The following is a 20,155-nucleotide window of genomic DNA, read 5'->3' on the forward strand; positions in this document are numbered from 1 at the left end:
TAGAGGTTTAAAACAGTGAACATGTAAGAGAAGAGCCATGTTTTTTAATATCGAGGAGCTATGCTTGAATGTCTATGCCAGTTTCGTCCTCCATTCATCTTTAAAATTCTCAGAAAAGAGAGAACATGAACTGACTCGTCTGTGCTTAAAGCCAGCTACTGTCCTTGTGAAATCACTTTATGTTTCAGCCACAGAATGAGGGTGAAAAATGAATCCCCAAACAAAGCCTTTTATATCACAAAGACTGGAGTAGAGATATGGTGACAATTCACACTGACGGAGGGGGAGAGGAGCTGCCAGTCTGAAGGGGGTTACCATAGTTTCACAGATGGAATTTAACACACATACACAATGAAACACACAGTTTGTAGTTGATCTTTTGATACGCTGCCCACACCCCCACCCCCCACACACAGCTCTGTCTCCCAGGATACCGTTGATATTGGATCAGGAAGCATCAACTTCTGTTCCGGCTCCTGATCCTGGACGCACCACTGAAACGTAACAGTGCATGTGTTTTCTCAAAGAGAGGACAAAAGCTCAGATGACTGCTAGGACTATATTTATTATTTATTTTGTCTTTATATCAGGAGGAATACCATCTTTTTTAATATTTATTGTTATTTTATACACTTTAACTTCAGAGTACTTCAGCAGGGAGCTCAGAAGAGCCGTACCTGGAGCTGAACCAATTTTTTCTATTAAGGGAGAAAGAAGTGGAGACCCTGGAGGGTTAATGTGGATAATTTCTCTGCCATTTGTTGCTAATTTTCGTGAAACTTTGTTAGAAATGTGGGTCACAGGCAAAAGAATATCCAGTGCTTCACTTTCTTCATGAGGTTTTGCAGCACAACACTTCCACTGATGCAGTCACATTCACACTGATTCAGTCTTTTGGATCAAATCCTTGGCCAGATAATATTTTAACAAGTTTAAATCAGGGTAAATATCTCAGAGGTGGTAATTTTTGATTTACGTGTTCGCATAATTGCACTTCATGTTTCTGACCAGCAGATGTGGCTCCTGTACTCACTATATCTTCCTGCCTGCAGAGAGGACTTGGTTCCATGTGGTTTTCTTGAAAAGGGCTAAGCGATTCCTTGGAAGAGCCATCCAGCTACAGAAACCTGAATCAGCTGTAAAATGCTGCGGTGCGGTGCGGTGCTGTGTATCTCTCTGACTGCTTTTTGCAAAACATACAAATTCCAAAGAAGACGACAGGTTGACTCAGCACTCTGTCCTTGAGTGACTCAGTCTGTTTTTCCTCTTTAAAGCTTGTTGTAGGCACTGGAGGATATGCAGAGCAAATCTAGGAATTTGAGCTTAGGCGTATCAGATACGGTAAACAAATCATGTCAGTGCTGGTGCTTTCTAATAAGCTAAAAGCCTTTCAGAGACGAACGTTTGGGTTGGCACGCTTTAAGAAATCTTATTTTAATTATGCTTTCTTTATCTTTTTAACTTACTTTTAAATTAGCCAGGATGCTTCTCTGCATGGACTCTCTGAACCCAGTGTCTAAAAGAGTTGCACTTTATTAGTGTTACTGGTTAGTAACCATTAACGAGAAGCTGCTGTTGCGCATGTCATAACAGGCACCACACACCCTGGACGCCATCTGTTTGGGCTCCACTCATCCAAACATCCATGACATTTAAAAGCTCTGACACAGTCAAAGTCAGGCATCTTTTGACTAACCCAGGCATATGCAAACGTTACTGTCAAAGGAGCCATTTTTCATCTGTATGAACCCCATAATCATATTTAGGTTAAGTATATACTAACCTATCCGTATTATATGTGTAAATATTTTCTTACAATTATCTTTTTGCCATGTGTGACTACTCTGCAGCTGCAAAGTTGCATTACAGAAACAACATGTTTTGTGCCGATTATTAAATTATAGAACCAAATCAACAACAGTTGTTTTTCCATTATTTTTTTTTTATTATCAACATAACAGAACAATTATGAAGTTGAGGGAAAACAACCCATTAGCATGTTTAGGCCTATTTTGAAAATGGAGTAGCTATAAAGCCACGCAGGCCACTTTGAACCCTACCAGTGTTTGTGCAGATGAATCAGAGTAAACGTACTCTACAAATAAAAAAAAAATATAAAAGCGTAACAGCTTTGAAAATAGAAACATTTAAAAAACAGCCTTCAGCTAATCAGGAAGAGCAGTGAGTCAATAGTGTTGGTGGAGGAAGCAACATACTGTTAAATTCTTTATTTTCTACAGTGACATCCACAGCAGGACTCCAGATGAGCCATTTGTGTACACGCATCTATGTTAACCACCGCTACTAAAAGTTCCTCAAAACTACAAGAGTCAGGTGTAGCTGAGATATAATATACGGAGTGTGAACATTCTCAAAACTGTATTGTATATAGTTGGGGTTTTTTTTATTGTGTAAATTTAATTTTTGTAAAACTAAGGTTCCACGTGTCACTGTTGAAGTGGGGCATTAATCAGTGTGACGCCACATGTAAACATGTTGCATGTGTGGGGTTTCCCAGCCAGAGCTGCATGGTCTCCACACTGGTGAGGCACACTTTCTGTAGCTCCTCTCCTTGTACTAAATTATACATTTAAATTTGGTGTATTTTTCTTTGCTAAGTATTAGTTCTTATGGCTAAAAGCTCCCAAAGTGTTTTTGATTGCTTTGAATGAGGAAAATAGTAATTGGAACTGCCTTTTATCTGTTACACCATCCGTTTATGTGTTCCTTACTTGTGCTAAACAGGGATGAGGAGAGGCCTGCTATTGCTGTGTGACACTGATTTTGCTGCTGCACTTTGTCTTTTAGGTATGTGTAAATGTATAGGTTTTGTTTTATGTGTATAATGAGTTCATGACCTGAGGCTGCACACTGAATAGTATTTTCAGCCATGTTGGGAAAAGTTAAAGTTGTTTAAATATGTATTGTGTAATTGATCCATCTTAGTGGGGATTTAAATATTACAAGTTATTATTAGTGGCTTCATATTTGTCTGTGTTTTACCCCACTATAACATTTGATTTTAAAGTGGCTGTTGAGAGAAACCACACCATTGTTTTGATAGATTGTATTTTCTTTTATATATTGTAAGCAGAGCTGCATGGACTCCACACTGGGATGAGGAGAGGCCTGCTATTGCTGTGTGACACTGATTTTGCTGCTGCACTTTGTCTTTTAGAAATAAATCCAGTTTCCAGCCAGTCTGTGTCTGTCGTCACAACGCAGTCAACCGTTTAAAATCTGCTACACAGGCACCAGGTCATAAGTGTATGGGGTGACCCACAAAATTCTATTTACCAATTGAAAGCTGGAGAATAAGTCCTGTGCAAAAACGAAAGAAAAAATTGTCATTACCACGTTCATATTCATCTGGCTTTTGCCAAAGACTGGAAATGATCACAGAATGGTCACATGAAGCCACATGTCCGTGGCTGACTAGTCATGTGATGCCACATACATTTCCATGCCTCAAACTTAGACACAAAACACAAGTGACAGTCGGGTCATTACAGTCTGTCTCTCTCCCTTTCTATCGACACTTTATTAGGTACCCTTTTGTAGCACTGCGTTGGACCCCTTTTCCCTTCAGAACTGCCTTCATTCATGGTAGATTCTGTTGAGAATAGATTCCTTAATGTACATCAAAGTTAAAGAGAATATAGTTGTGATTGCTTGCAACATTATAATATTGTGGTAATGGGTGTAAGGATACAAAATAGAAAAAAGGCCTGGGATGGGAACAAAGAACTGAGGTACAGGCAGGAGGACAATCAACCCCCACCCCCAGGGCATGAAGCAAGAGTTACTGAGGCTGAGGAGCAAACAAAGGGCAAGCAGACACTACCTTAAAAGGAGGTGGGGGTCAGGGTGTCACCACCCTTGGCCAGTGTACTAGTGTATTTCCATTGTGCGGGTGTTTACTGTAGGGGGGAGGAGACCAGAGGTTATAACTGTAACTGTTGTGTGGAGTTCTTTAGATCAGCCTTTAGCATAGGACTGCATAGAAATGCAGTGTGCTGATCTCCAGATCCATCTGTAAGAATAATGGGTAATAAAAGGATTGTGTAAAACATGGAAACATCTCAGCGTGATCTCTACCAGGACCAAAAGAATCGCAGAGACCGGCGTTGTCTCAACAATTCAACCAGGTGCTGGAAAATCCTCCGAGATTTTGATCCATTTTTACATGATAGCATCACACAGCTGCTGCAGATTTGTCGGCTGCACATCCGAGATGGAATTTCCCGTTCCGCCTCATCCCAAAGGTGCTCTATTGGATTGTGATCTGGTCAATGTGGAGTTTATTTGAGTATATAGAACTTGTTGTCGTTTTCAGCAAACCATTTTGAGACTATTTGAGCTTTGTTATATTGTGTGTTATCCTCCTGCAATCAAACTTTAAAAGGTACAGTCTGATCATAAAGGGATGGAATGGTGAGCAACAATAATCAGGTACGCTGTGGCCCAAAGTGTTCCCAAAATTATCCCCCATACCATCATATCCCCATCAGCAGCCTGAACCATTGATTCAAGGCAGGATGGATCCATGCTTTCATGTTGTTGTTGCAGCAGAAATCAAGACTCGTCACACTAGGAAATGTCTTTCCAATCTTCTGTTGTCTACTTTTGGTGAGCCCATATAAATTGCAGCCTCAGTTTCCTGTTCTTAGCTCACTGGAGTGATACCCAGTGCCGTCTTCTGCTGCTGTCCATCTGCTTAAAGGTTTTGCATGTTCAGAGTTCTGCATACCTTGGTTGAAAAAATTGAACAATGACAAACTTCTTGAATCTCATAAAACATGCCATGCTGAAAGGTGGGTGCACAATAAATAACACGTTTAAAAGTCTGTCGCTCATTCTGCAATCTGAGTCATGCTGATTTATGATGTTCATAATCACCCTGTAATTTTCTATCCTGAGCGCCGCATAGACAAATCAGTGTGAATAAAATTATATAAGCTTTGCCGAGAGAGAAGCCGACATATGATTGAATGAACACACTACAGAAGGGAGTGGCAATTTCCAGATGTTTATTTAGTTGTATTATTCCCACACTCAAATAAAGTTCTATACAAAAACCCCAAAACACCCTTCTATGCTTGTGAAATTGGTTTTAGCCTTGTAGTTATGTGAGGTCAGCGTACATGTATGTTCACACATGAACTCCAGCACACATCCCTGCTTGTGCTGTGTTTTGAGGACAAACACTCTGTGCAGGCTTCTCCTAGATAGCTATAGAGGCTTTATCTGCAGTTGACAATGCAAACAGCAGTCTAGCCTAGAAAACTGATTTTGCTCTGTATTCAAATTGAACAGGCTGAACCCAAAAGAAGCTTAGAGGTGATAATTATATTAACCAAGATTAAAATAAAGACACTGCTCATGTACCTGCTAGTGCAAATGTTGGTATGCTATCTCTGTTTACTTACGCTTAATAGTGTTTATACTGCACTTGAATTTATGGTTTTACCCAGCGCAGCTAAAGTTTCCAGCACACATATGTAAGTCTTTATGAAGAGGGGATTTTACGCCTCAGACTCCCAGAAAAAACTCTATGTGAGTTATGACCATAGTGGCATCCCAGAGCACTATATCACAGGATTGCATAAGATCAAACACACACCCACACACATTTGGAAAGATATTTCCACAGACATTGACAGGACTGACGTGTTCCTTTTTAATTTTAGATTCTAGCCTTTATAGGCAGAAGAACCCCCCCCAAACAAATAAAATAATCTTTGTATTTTAAACCATATATGCATACATATAAACATATATTTGAGTGACATGTTCATCTGCGCAGTTACCACCTATGTAACTGTTTAAATAATAAAATCCAATGTAGGCAAAGAGGGTAAGAGGAAAAGCTGGAACTAAACGATTTTAACCTTTCACCTCCTCTCTCTCTGTCCTCTCCTCCTCTCTTTTTTCCATGTGTCCCTCTCACACCTGTTCATGTCAAGTGTCAGACCCGTGCGCACAACTGATTCGTTCCAGCGCGCACACATGTGCCAGTTTAGACACACTACTTGACACCAGCAAAGGGAGGCCGGTGGAGGACAAGGGCAGTAGGACAGAGTGTGTAACATGGTTCGATAAGTATTCACTATTGACTTTTGTTGCCCACTCTGTCTGCCCGTGTGTGTCTGTGTGTGGTTTGACAGTGTGGTAATTTTAATGCATGTTTGCTATTACACAACGTCCACAGATCTGACCATGCATTAGCAGATAGGGGAGAATTTCGTCACACTGAGAGAGACAGATAGATAATAAGTGGACATTTGTGCTTCTGCATGGAGGCTAGTTTATGATGCCTTTTGGGGACTTGAACCTGACTGCACACCAACCCATAGGGACTTATGTCACAGTGAGGACAAAAACGGGTCTTTTTTTTTTTTACATCTGTACTTGTGAGGAGTGATTTGAATTTTTTTTTTTTTTTTTTTTTTAAGTTTTAGGCAGGAAATTACACTTGACCTGTATACACATCTCAGAGTGACGTTTTCAGGACTGGATGTTAGTGTTAAAGTTAGAATTAGTTTGAAAAGATTTTGAAATGGTGAGAAATGCTGCACCGTCTTCAATCTCTCCAATGGACCATTTTCAGTTGCAGCAATGGTGGCTCATCACAACCCTCGCAATATTTCTGAAGGTTTCCAACATATGCTAGCTGACAAATATAGCAGCACAGAAGTGTGAGATACATTTTTGAAAGGTTGGAAGTTAAAAAAACAAAAAAACCCAAACAAGTCTGTATGTTATCACCACACATTTCAACTGGCTGCTAAGCCTTTGCAGGAACTATTTGAAAGCTACATGAACCACATGACGACTTTGATTTCTGAACGCCCGCTCATGGGACTCTGACTTATTCAGGGGCTCTGCTTGCATCCATGTAGACCACAGAACGCTAAAGAATTAGCTTTGAAGCAATTATTTGATGTATGGTTTGTGTTTTGTGACAATATTTGGACAACACCAGGAGAGTTGCCAGCAACTGGGGCCTGGAACATCCACTAGGGACCAACTGTCAGCTTCAAAGCAATATGCTTCCTGCTTTCTGTGGGGACACAGCCTAACACTAGTTAGCTAGCTTGGTTAGCCTAGATACTTCACAATGGTATTAAATGAGACTAATCTACCCAAAACTGCGTTCTTTGAGTAAAACTGAAACATCAACCATCTGTAACTCAAAAGCTTAATAATACAGACCTGAGTACTATAAAAAAACACATGAGTAATATTTTTTTAAAAAGGAGGAGAAAAAACGCAGCTGTAATGGCAAACCTTAGGAAATATTCCATTCAACCTAGTCCAGCACAAGCTACAGCTAAAAGTTATTCATTTAAGTTTTTTTCTTTTCTGGAAAAAGAAAAATATTTATAACTATGTTAACTAGAGAGGTTTATATGTGATCCCTGGTGTACTTTTCTAACTCCATTATCTCCAGTTTTATTGTGACTACAGCATAAATGCTCCAACTATGCATGTGTCCATCAAGCAGACTCCAGTGGACTTGTAAAAGTATAACTAGAATGACTGCTTGTGCTTGGCATCTGCAGCTGTCTGAACTTATCTTTGGACAGATGCCTTGTCTAAATAGTTACTCTAGGTTCTGTGCTAAGCTAATATTTTACTGCCTGGATCTCTCTGCATATTTCCTAAAATGCTGCTCTATTCCTATTTAGCTTGTTTCTGCTGTATGATCAGGAACTACGAGAGCAATGAAAAGACCGAGGAATAATGTGCTTCCATCAGTGAAGTCTTGCCCTCTGTGTTCCTGTTTTTAATCTCCCAAATGTGTTCCCAAAAAGTGTTTCAGAAATGGATGGATGGATGGTACCTTTTCTGTCAGGAAGGACTTCTGCACCAGGAAGATGTCTGACTCCAAACATAACAACAAGGTGTATTTATTGAGTCTTACAATGCAGTTATTATGCTATAACATCTGGATCTGATTGTCCGGACTCTGCAAAGTTTCCCTTTCGCACATGCAGCAAACTAAGGCAATCCACTTTGTCAGATGTATTGTTGCAAAAGCCAGAAATACTCATTTAGCTTGGTAGAGCTGAAAGAGAAATGACTCATGACACCCACTAACTTGCTGTGAAGTCTGCAGACAAGGACCTGCTCTGTCCTCCAAGAGGCCTACCCAGATATTACGTGGACTTTGTAGCAGGGATCTGATAGGGATCTGAATCAGAGTGGTCTGCTTTTACTTTCACCTGTGCCACGTCTAACAAAATGAAAAAAGTGTCATGGGGGGGGACCCTAAAATAATGCTCCCAATTACAGAAAAATCTGGAATTTAACAAAAGGAAAATTCCTAAAAAAAAAAAAAAAAAAAAGAATAAATAATGACACTGGAAGGCTGGTCTTTGATCCACTCATTCCTGGGACATTTGAGACTTCCCTGGTGAAGGCACAGTCTGCTCGACACACTAACAGCTGCAGGAGAGAGAAATCATGTAAATGTATTTGCTCGGGTGAAAATCACCCAGCGATAGTGTTCTAGGGTTAATACAGATCAATTCAATAGCAACAAATCACAGCAACAATCACCTGAAGGTGCTTTGTATTGCAAGTCGTTTGAAACTGTAATCAAACAACCCTATGAACAAGCACTTTGTCAACAGCGGGGAGGAAAAACTATCTTTTAACAGAACCAGGAAGGGGCAGCAATCTCTGACCGGTTGGAGGTGAACACGTTTTGTATTTGTGTCTAGAAAACAAGCACTATAGTAAAACACCAGCACTCTTATCGTCACAGTCATAACTGCAACACACGTCTGCCAGCATACTCGGACCTGTATCTGTGTTTACAAGCACTCTCACAAACACACATACACATTTGGTTACACTTTTCACACTTTGGTGAGCCACATTTAGGTCATCAAAATAACCGGCAAACCACACAGTGCAGGTGGATGGAAAGCCCCCAGGTGGAGAGACCAGAGATGACGAGAACAACTGGGGAGTAAAAGAAGGGCAGAGAAAACAGACATTTACAACCAACAGCTTCAAAAAAAAAAAAAAAAAAAAGACTCAATGGTGGGCCTCTTTTCCCTCAGGCTCACCTCCTCGTAGTCCTCCACCTCCTCCCCATTAACCTCTCCACTCTGCCCTTTCTTCTTTGATTTCTCTACTAAAGCCCTCTCTGATCCTTCTCTTTATTAAGGCTGATAATACGCACAGAAAGCAGATGCAAACAAACCTTTCAAGCAATTCAAACACAATTTATTTGCATGGCGATCACTTTGACAAAACCAAGGCTATCACATGTTCTCTTTTTGCTCCCCCCTCTCCTCCCCATCCCCCGCCCGGCAGTCTGTGGGTGACACAGACTGATGACATCACGAACAGCCGGTACATTCAGCCAGTAAGATCACAGCAAAGCTGGTGGTGCTTACATTACTCCCCCTGTCTCTTTCTCTCGTCTCTCATTCTGACGCTCCCCTGCTTTGCCGCCTCTCTCTCTCCCTCACACACACACACACACCGTCTCTCTCTCTCGCCCTCATTCCTCCGCACCGCTGCAGACATGGTCGATGCTTTCGTTGGCACATGGCTCCTCAAGGAGAGCGATAAATTTGACGAATACATGAAAGAGCTGGGTAAGTGTTCCGTGTATTTCTATTTCTTTCTTCTTCTGTTTTTTTTAATGCGTGCACATTGCGCAGGGGAGTGTGCGCGCATGCGCGTGAAACAGCAGAGGACGCAGCAGTAGTGCCAGTGCTGCAAGCGAGCGCATGTAGAGACGGGTTTGAGGCGAGCTAAATGGTATAAGGTGTGTTTCATATGTAAACTGTTTTAAGTAGCTTGTTGATACAGGGTGTGGGAAAAATGATCAATCGTGGGAGCAAATAAGGGAGGCTTCAAATGGAGAAATAAAGGGATAGGCTGTAGAGTAAAGGGTGGAGCGAGGCGTAGGTTGGGAACAGAAAGAAAGCAGGAGAAGATGGGAACCAGAGGGAGGAAAAAGAGGAATCATGGCCGACCACATGGGCCAAGTGCTGGAAAGGAGGGAGGACACCCCCCCCCCCCCCCCCCCTTTTTCTTTTTTGAGTGAAGAAAAAAAAATCAGCCCCACTGTGGGAATCTCTGAATGGCATTCATACACACAGACACACACAGTGTAGTATAATGTGGGTGACCTTCGCTGAAAGCTGTTCATTGTGTGAGGTCATGGGAGGAGCTAAATATCAAGCTGGAAGGAGGAGCTGATGGGACGGGAACATGGAGATATAGTTTGGCTCCTCGCGCACACATGGCTGTGGAGCGTGGGATGGAGGCAGGTGGATGGAGTTTGTTTTACAGCTGTGTAGAGCCACATCACCATCGACGTATTTCCTCTGGTCACGGTGACAAGCAGACGCCCTTTAACCTCTAACCCCAGTCCTTTTAATCGACGAGGCATCTACACACACGTGCTATAGGAATGTCGCTGCTGTAAATGAATTGGGTCGTTAACTTCAAACAGAAACAGATTTTTTTTACCTTCAGTAAAAGAAATGGTGTGAATCACGTTTACCCAGAGAAACAAATTCACTCAATCCCTCATTCACACACAAACGCACACTACGAAAGCAGGTAATAATTTGCGCGCACACACATGTCCAAACAGGCACTCACCCAGGTCAGAGGGACTCTGCAGTGTTTGAAGAACGTGCAGCACGCTTAAGTGGCTGATAAAGGAGAGATTAGAGGGCATGTCAGATGAAGGGCAGCCGGGGGGCAAAGCTCTGGATGTGCAACAACATATTCCTTTCGGTATCTGTAAACACTCCCAGGACGTTTCCTTTAAGTCGGGTTAGAATATCTCAACATCTGCTTGATACACTGGTACAACCTTTGCCCCTATGTGAGAGGATCAGTGCCAGCGGCAGAGAAACAGGTTGAGTCTCTGCCTCACCTTTAGACTTGTTTATTTCCCACGGGGATAATCCACCCTCAGCACACCTCACCTGACTTACCTGGTTGTTTTAAATTTGTGTTGTTACACAGGCGTGGGCTTTGCTACACGGAAAGTGGCCAACCTCACCAAGCCCACCACCATCATCTCAGTGGACGGCGACACGGTGACGCTGAAGACCCAGAGTACCATGAAAAACACAGAGCTCAGCTTCAAGCTGGGAGTGGAGTTCGACGAGACAACCGCCGACGACAGGAAGGTCAAGGTGAGAGGTCAAAGGTCCAATTTGTACAATGCAAAACCTTGCATTTAGACTTTTATGAAAGAGGTTTTAAGCAGGCTTCGTATGAGGTAAGCAGAAGTCTGCTGGAACCTCCCTGCACACTGGAGAAGTAACCATACAGAAATATGGTGTGATAATTAAAGTGCACAGGCTGATGGATCGCCGTGGAAACAGTCGTGATGGGATGACATAAAGCTTTGGGAAAGAGATAAAGTTGAGTGCACGGTAGCGTTTAAAGGGAACGTTACGGGGGAAAGGAGCAAGGAGCATAAACTTTAACTACATATACACCACAGAGTGTTTGCTGATGGCAAGAAGCTGTGGCTATTGCGAGCTCACATTCAGACTGATGTCTCTGTGGGCTGTTGCACGAGCACATGAATTACCCAACAAGTCGTTGTCGTCCTCTCTGATTGCACAGTTCCTTTGCGTTGCATTCTTTAATATGTAACTTTTACTTATTATTATTATTATATTTTTTACAAGCTTGCCATGAGATGGGAAAAGTGCAGTAGCTGCCTATAAAGATGTCTGCGCAAAGGTGAAGCGCACGGATGAAATAACAGAAAGCCGAACCACTGATTTAAATGATCCTCACTCGCTCGCTGGATGTGTGTCTGACTCTCGTTTCTGCTCCCTGCCAGTCTATTGTCAAGATAGAGGACGGGAAGCTGGTGCACATTCAGCGGTGGGACGAAAAGGAGACCAGCCTGGTCAGGCAAGTCAACGGCAACGTTCTCTTGCTGGTCAGTAACCTCACCCCCCCCCAAAAAATTGATATTTCAAATGTAACTTCTGTATGTATGTGTATGTAACTTCTCTTCTCTCTTCAAACAGACACTCAAACTCGGAGATGTTGTTTGCGAGCGTCGCTACGAGAAGGCAGAGTAAAGAAAAAGAAATCCCACAACATTTCAGCAGCTACCTGCATCAACTAAAATCCCGCATCCCAGACTCCTTAACACTTCTTCAAAACAGGCCAAAAAGAAAAAAAAACCCACCTCCTCATATGGCTGCTATCGACCCCCGTCATTGTCCCTTTTAGTATTAATTTAGTATTAATTAATTTAGTATTGACTGTGACCTCCGCCTCCTTTTCTTCCTCCCCACCTCCTTTATACGTTGTTCATTCTACTGTAAGAAACACTGAATAAATTCCATCCATTTTTTTGATGTTTGTTTCTCTGTAAGACTCCAGGTCTGCATTTCTTCTTTTTTTAAGAATGTGGCCTGGAAGAACATGTTGCCTGGAAAAGTGTTTGAAAAGTTTTCCTGTGGAGTTCTGAAACGTTTCAAATAAAAGTGTCTACACTGATGGACAGACTGGAGGGAAAAAAATGCTCCCTGGATGTGTTTTTCTTTGTTTTAATGACGGTCCGTTGCCCAGAGGTACAAGAAACGTTGCTCAGTAAAAAGTGATCTGGGATTTAAATGATCAATTTAAAGCTTTATTCGGGGAGGCTGATTGCGAGGTTGATCTCGTGCATTCAGGGCTGAATTTGAGGCGTATTGAGCGTGAAATTGTTCCAGTCTGAGCTGTACTTTTAAACAGGAGGGTGGAAGAGTTCAGTAGTCCAACACAACTATAGACTCAAGATGTGTGACCACATTTTCCATCACAGTGGGCTTTAGAGGGACTCACATGAAGGTTAATTATAGCCTCATAACAGCTCCTGTGTGTGTGCACAGATGATTGTGGATCTTGCCTTTGCCCTGGTGAGGTTAAAGGAAAGTTTTCGTACTTGTGTGGATAATGTTATGGCCTGTACTTGAATTAGGCCTGTGCATGTGCTGTCTAAATTCATATCATTCCCTCCTGGGGTACACTGGTGTCATGTGCTAGTGACGCACTGCCAACTAAATGCAGGGTGAACGGGTGGAGGAGGAACCCGGGCCACCTCCTGCTGCGACTGCCTCCTAAAGTTACCCGGAGCTCAAATGGTTGAGGAACGAATGAATGGAGTAAGGGTAGAGATTATGGATGCGGCTGTTTTTGCACACTGTACCTGCAGTGTGTTGAAAATTTTGCTTTGTTTTGCAACACAAACAAAGCAAATGAGCAGAAAAGCTGTTTCTGGGACCTTGTTGAATCTCCGCCAAGAAGAATTAAGGCAGCTCTGAGCACTAAGTGACGCAGTTTGAGCCAGTAACATACAGGTGTGAGAGGTCCACTTGCAGGGTAAACCTGGTCTGAATTTTCTTCACGTCGCCATGACACCATGTTGATGTAGCTTCACAGCTCCTGAACAGAGCACAGTTGATTTTATGCAAAGCTCATGCAAAACTGTGATCACGCTGGAGCCCTTAAATAAATAACTATACATTTACATTTTCAAACTTTGGATTTTTACTACATTTCTGCAGAACAGCTTTTTTATTATGCTCACTCACGGGGCTGTTTTTCATTTTATGATATTAACCCAAACACATATATCATATATAGGTATGTACAGTGCTTGTGCACACTGTATAAACTATACAGTCATAGTGCTCAGTGCTTTGTGGATTTGAAACATCACAAGGCTGATACAGTACCTGGATCATACTAGTAATTCCAATTTGAGCAAACGATAACGGCTCATGCTTGAAAATCTTTTCATGGCTAGCTTGAAAACTGACATCTGGAGCTCAAATGTGTTCTCAGACAAATTTACAGATAACAACTCCGTGCTGTAAAACAGGGAGGGAACTCCCAAGAGGAACAGCCGTCGACAGATACCCTGTGCAATCAGGATCAGACATCAAAGTGTCTGCTAATTACTTCAGAACTACACTGGATTGAAAATCAAGAATAAGAACTAATGAAAATGCGATAATAACTCTAAAACACAAGGTTTTTATTTATAAAAAAAAGTTTCCTCTAGCTGCCTTTAAACAATCTTTTTCCAAATCATTTAACATCTTAAAACATAATGTGTCACCTATTCCAGGAACACTCTGCACAGAAAAAAAGCAACATAAGATCAACCCAAGGTTAAAATTAAAGCCTGCAGTTCATTGTAAATGAATGCAGAATCCACAGTTTACTGCAGTTGTAATCCAGGTATGTGTATTAATGCAACACTTCTGGGTGTGCAGTCATGCCGAGTGTCTCATACAACTGTCAGAGCAGAGAAAGGAAAAGAAATAGAGAACATTTTTGAGATTAAGCGGTAAACTAAACCCGCTGACGGTGGATTGCACTGGAACCGTTTCAAACCACCGCAGCTGGAAGCGATCTCTCTCCGCAGCCTCACAAGCAGAAGCTTGAAATTGGGTCAAAGCAGCAGAGAAGAAGAAACAAGATGTTGGGCCTCTAACCCTGATAAAAAACAAAAAGTTGTGTGACATAACCTGGGCTCTATGCTGTGTAGGGGCGCCTGTCTAGGCTTTAAAACATTAACTGGTTATGGGTGGACCAGAGATTGAAAAATTCCACTGCATGTGCGTGTACATGTGTTTTGGTCCTCCAAGGACAGCAACATTAGGAGTTCAAGGTCCTTGAACAAAGAGATCATGAGACATTTTGTTACCTTTACAGATAAAAATAGTTTTAATGGAGCAAACAGTGGACATGCAGGAAGACGGCTGGGTGTACTTTAAAGCGTCTCCTCGAGGTGAGACACACAAACACACACAAAAAGACAAACAAAACAAAACAAAACCAGCAGACAACCTCAGGCTATCATGTTATTACACTACTCTTAAGCTCATTTGTGGTGCCTTACACTTCCTGTTTATGTCTTAACTATTTCTTGTGTATGTGCGTGCGTGCGCGTGTGTGTCTCCCTTCTCTTTTTTTTACCCTCTCGATTGTGTTTAATGGATTTCCCAGATCCTAAACAGCTGTAAACAATATCGGGGTTTTGGAAAGGGATAGCCACTTGCCGCCATATCGATTGCACCTATCTGATTACACAATGTGGCAGACTCCTCCCTTTATGGAGGGGTAACTTCAGGACAAGTGGAGATTATCACATGTTTGTATTTACAGCGCTTCCCTTCAAGTTTTGAACTTGACAGACAGTGAATGAAGGTTTAGATATTACAGCTGGAAGTCTTTCTCTCAGTCTGCTGCCAACCACGTTCACCCTGTGTTTGTCTCAGCTGTGTTTGTGCGATTTGTGCTTTTTGTGTTTCTTCTTCTTCTTGTCGTCTCTGTCACGCTCGTGTTCTTGCCGCCTCCTCTTGGATTTACATTCACTGCTGCTGCTGCTGCTGTCGCTCTCAGACTCCTTCCTCTCCCTTTTCTTACTCTTCTTCTTTGCTTTCTTTTCCTGGAGAATAGGCGTTAAAAACAAAGAAGTTGCATAAAAAAGCAGTTTCAATACCTCAAAACCCAAACACTGAAGTATGTTCCTCTTAAATCAGCACAAAATCATTTTTCCAGGCAACAGACTCCCAATGTGGTCAGAACCGCATGTCATGCAGAGAGACATGTGGGGGTTGTTGCATCAGATGAAAGAGAGAAAGAGAGAATCAGCAAAGGAAAGGTAGAACGGAAAAGGAAGCGAGAGCTGCGCAGGGCTTTAAAGGTCACATCGTCACCTTCTTTTTCTTCTTTTTGTCTGAATCTTGATGTTGTGCGGCTGTAGATGGTTGCTGCTGTGGCTCTTCATCGTCCTCTTCAGGCAAGAGAGCGTACTGCAGGCCAGGAGCAGAGAAACAGTCCTTTGTAAAGTGACCTGAAGAGAGTAATAATTTATTTAACAACTGCAGTGTGAATTCAAACAAATCAGCCATCTGTGTGAAACAAGCACAGTCTCTTTGACACATCACATGACTTATGATGTCACCTCACCCTTGCAGCCGCACTTTGAACACGTTGTGTTGAGCACAGCCTCCAGCGTGATCCTGTTGCTGGTTTGGTCTCTAAACTGCTTACGCCGCCTTGAATCCTGCCTATAAACACACACACACACACACAGATGTTAACAACACACACACACACCTGTGCAGACACATGCAAACACACACAATGAATCCGTAAGGACTTACTCTGCCATAACATTGTTGGGGTCCAAGTCCCGCCCTGTTCCCTGATTGACAGCTTTCATGGAGAAAGACAGCTTCACCTTGTCACCCTGAATCTGATGAGCAGAGGAAGAAGCTGTAAACTTTCTGCTCTGTGTGTGCACTTCTGTGACTATCTTTATGAGAACCAGGTTGAGTTTGAGCCCACTGGAGTGGCAGTTTCTGACACCTTTTCAGGTTTAAGGGTAAAGGAGGGCTTTTAATGCAGCCTTTCTGGGGTTTGGAGTTGAAGAATACCTTCATTTAACGAATGTTGTCCAAAACACGTGTGATATTGTTACCTCTCTCCCTATGACTTTAATCCACACATGTTCTCCCACATCCACAATTTCTGAAGCGTTCTCCACCCGGGAAGCTGACATCTCACTCACATGTACCAGACCTGTGAAACCAAAGGACAAATATTATTTACTTAGATATCACCTAAAATACATTAATACTTTCAAAAGTCTTAAGCAAACCCTCATGTCTTTATATTTGGAACCAGACTTTCTTTCATAATTTTTAAAACGGTCTTGAGCAACAATTCTTCAGCCCTTTCTGAAGGCCAAATGCCACATTACACAAGAAGTGGATTGAAAATCAGTTGCAACAGGTCTTATTGAGTTATGAATCCAAAATTATTATTATTTTTTGTTCATATCGTTATCAATATGCAGCAAAAGCATACCTAGATAGAAAAACTTATAATGCAACACCATTATACCAGTCATGGATTAGCCTCCCATGAGCTCAGATTTCAGCATTATTGAAACAGTGTGGGAACATCTTTACAGAAAATGGAACAAACAGCAGCCAACATCCAAAGAGGAGCTTTGAATGTCAGAAAAAGCCTGGAGAACTATTCCTGAAGACTACCTAAAGAAATTACAAGAAAGTTAGGTAACAGAGTTAAGACCATGTTGTGAAATATAAATGTTGTTATAAGAAATATTAACTTTTGAGCTCATTAGAATTGTACAAACTCTGTATTTCCATTCATGTTTGCACAGGTTTGAATAAATCACTGCACCCATTTTCCTCTTTCCCAGCAAAATATAAAGAAATAAGGAGTGGCTCAAGACTTTTATACAGCACTTCATGGTGAGCATTCATGACCTACAGAAAAGGTTGACACATGAATACGTGTTGGATGACAAATGAAAACCCAAATACTAAATTAAGAATCAAACTTATTTCCGACTGTTATCAAGCTTCAATAACATTTGACCAACTAAATCATATAACTTTGGCTTAATCATTACATCTACTTCAAACCACTTTAACTGACTTTAAATAAAGCATACAAGTTCTCTCCAAAACATTTTTTAGGCTACAGGTTATGAATGTGTGAGCACAAGTTGTGCGGTTCACCCTCCGGTGGTGAAAATGAACAGCTGCTGTTTAACTGGACATGTAGGTCAAGGCCAAGCCACAATAAATCATACTTCATTATCAAAGAGGTAACCCAAGTGTAAATATAGATACGAGTCATCCCACTTCATCAGCGTGTCCCACTTCTTATCAACCCCGCCCAACCATCCTCCCACACCTCCTGTCTGTACACACATCTTCAATTTCTGTTGCTATGAAGATTACACAAATGAATTATAATAGAAGAAACTATGATTGTGCTAATAAGCCAAAAAGATTTTTTTTAAACATAACAAGAATGTGAAATATCTTACTTTGACCTGTGTCTTTGAAGTCTTTCAGCCTTGTCTTCTTACGCACAGTGAGACAGTACACTAATTCAATTCAATTCAATTTTATTTATATAGCACCAAATCATACCAGCAGTCACCTCAAGGTACTTTGTATTGTAAATGGTAAATGGACTGATTCTTATATAGCGCTTTTCTACTCTCCAGGAGTACTCAAAGCGCTGTATACAACATGCCACATTCAGCCAATCACACCCATTCTCCCAAGCACTGACTCTAAACTGAGTGCTTTTATAACAACATTCACATGCCGATGGATGCATTGGAGAGCAGCTTGGGGTTAGTATCTTGCCCAAGGATACTTGGCATGCAAACTGGAGGAGCCAGGGATCGAACCACCAACCTTCCGATCAGTAGATGACCTGTGAGCTACAGTCACCCATTGTAAAGTAAAGACGCTACAATAATTAGGGCAGACTTACCTACTATACTTACATGTATGTCCTTTTTGAAGGGTTTTGTTGTTTTCAGGTTTATTTACATAGTACCAATTCACAACAACAAGTATAGTATAACAGTATAAAGTGTTTTGTTTGACTCAAGACACTTTGTACTGTAAGGTACCTGCAATTTTAAGGGAAAAACTCCAATAATATGACTGTCCCCTATGAGCAAGCACATGGTAAAAGTAGGAAGGAAGAACTCCCCTTTAACAGGAAGAGATCTCCAGACAAAACAACACTTTGTTTTTTTTCTTCTTCAACCTATTTTTCTTTATTTTTCATCTGAATAATCAAATCTTTTCACTGACCTTCCTTCCTGTATCCCGGCAGTCGAACAAATGCTCCATAAGTTTGTACTGAAACCACCTCTCCTTTGGCAATGCTGTACAGTGGTGGCAAACCATCCAGCCCAGCCGGCTCTGATGGTCGGCGGTCACGGTCGGACATCGTCTCAAAACAGCCACGGTTACCAATAACTGAATCTTGCACTTGGATTCCCACAATCCCTGAAATGGCAGATCAGATGCATTTATGCTCTCTGTTTTAATCTTAGTGAGTTTAAACTCTGTTAGCTCAGAATAAACTAATTCTAATTTGTTTATTTATAGGTCACATTCTTACATGGTGGGTACTTTTGCATTGTTTTTGAATTTATACATCAGTTTTCTAGTCTTTATGACCACTTTAGACTACAAGCACATTTTAACTATACACGCATGCAGCACTTTTAAGCACTTTATTCACCTAACATCCACAGCCAATTTAGAATCACATAGCATGTATGTCTTTGGAGTGTGGCCAGAAGCCCATGTACCTAGAGGAAACTTCACACCAAAAGGCCACTGACAGGTTCTGACACAGGAACTTTCCTGGTGTAAGGCAACGGTTCTAACTACCCCATGATCATGGCATCCTATTTCAGATCTTGTGTCTGTGCCAAGGCACCCTCTGACCTCTGTATGACCTCAATATATAAATACTTCTATGCCAATTTATTATTCCATGCATGGGATGTACCATTTTAAAATTCCCTAAAACCAACATTTTCTGTTATTTGAACCACACCGATGAATCTAAAATCCATCTGAATAAATACGACCTAGAACAGCCTCATTGTACAAACACTATGAATTTTTAAACATTTTCATTTTCGTGTATTTTGGGTCACTTTAGGAAAAGTCATGAAATTTCATGCTAAAACAAAGACATTTTTTACTGAAGTTAAATGTCAACACAGTTCATTTGATCCTAACAGTATACAAAAGCTAAATCTAAAAAGAGATTGATTTAATTTATTATGTTCACTGATTATTTTACCCCCACTCGCATACTGACTTGCTATTCAGCCGTGTCATATTTTTGTACCCGAAACTGATTTTTATGAGCTTCACAGCTGTGTGTTGGATCTCTTGGATAGCAATAAAAACCTATTAGACTCACTTTTTATCTCAAACACAAAAGCTGAATGGAACAGCAGCTCCTCGGCTAATGTTAGCCACACTAAAGAGCTATAATAAATGAATAAACAGATATTGAATAAATAAAATATGAACAAGAAAATGGGCCCGCGCCTGCTTAACGTTCTAGTTTATAATAAAAAATAAACATAACCTCATGCAGCAATATTTCAGAGAAAATAATTTAAAAATGATATCAGCGTTACCTTTCGGATTGATACGGTGGTTATTTTACATCCGGTTCAAAACGTTTCAACAACAAGCGAAGCGGCTAATCTGCTGCTCACAATCAGCCAACCATCTTAGCTGTTGCAAACCTCGACCAATAGTATTCCTCGCGC

General features: G+C 41.3%; 2 protein-coding genes across 2 annotated transcripts; one reads left to right on the plus strand and one right to left on the minus strand.

Moving 5' to 3' along the window:
• The first annotated feature begins 9,425 nt into the window (after window positions 1–9,425).
• fabp3 (fatty acid binding protein 3, muscle and heart) lies at window positions 9,426–12,395 on the plus strand. Its single transcript, XM_087834767.1, has 4 exons — window positions 9,426–9,617; window positions 11,008–11,180; window positions 11,843–11,944; window positions 12,036–12,395. Exons 1-4 carry the CDS (start codon window positions 9,545–9,547, stop codon window positions 12,087–12,089), a joined length of 402 nt encoding a protein of 133 aa, XP_087690893.1. The 5' UTR covers window positions 9,426–9,544; the 3' UTR covers window positions 12,090–12,395.
• A 2,343-nt stretch (window positions 12,396–14,738) lies between these two features.
• zcchc17 (zinc finger, CCHC domain containing 17) lies at window positions 14,739–20,150 on the minus strand. The gene is made up of 7 exons (XM_087835193.1): window positions 20,021–20,150; window positions 18,666–18,863; window positions 16,493–16,593; window positions 16,176–16,267; window positions 15,979–16,079; window positions 15,726–15,862; window positions 14,739–15,454 (listed from the first exon to the last, which is right to left on the minus strand). Exons 2-7 carry the CDS (start codon window positions 18,802–18,804, stop codon window positions 15,281–15,283), a joined length of 744 nt encoding a protein of 247 aa, XP_087691319.1. The 5' UTR covers window positions 18,805–18,863; window positions 20,021–20,150; the 3' UTR covers window positions 14,739–15,280.
• Window positions 20,151–20,155: the final 5 nt, after the last annotated feature.

This window comes from Neolamprologus brichardi, chromosome 22 (genome assembly GCF_056152115.1).
Source record: "Neolamprologus brichardi isolate AB-2024 chromosome 22, ASM5615211v1, whole genome shotgun sequence".
Classification (NCBI taxonomy): domain Eukaryota; kingdom Metazoa; phylum Chordata; class Actinopteri; order Cichliformes; family Cichlidae; genus Neolamprologus; species Neolamprologus brichardi.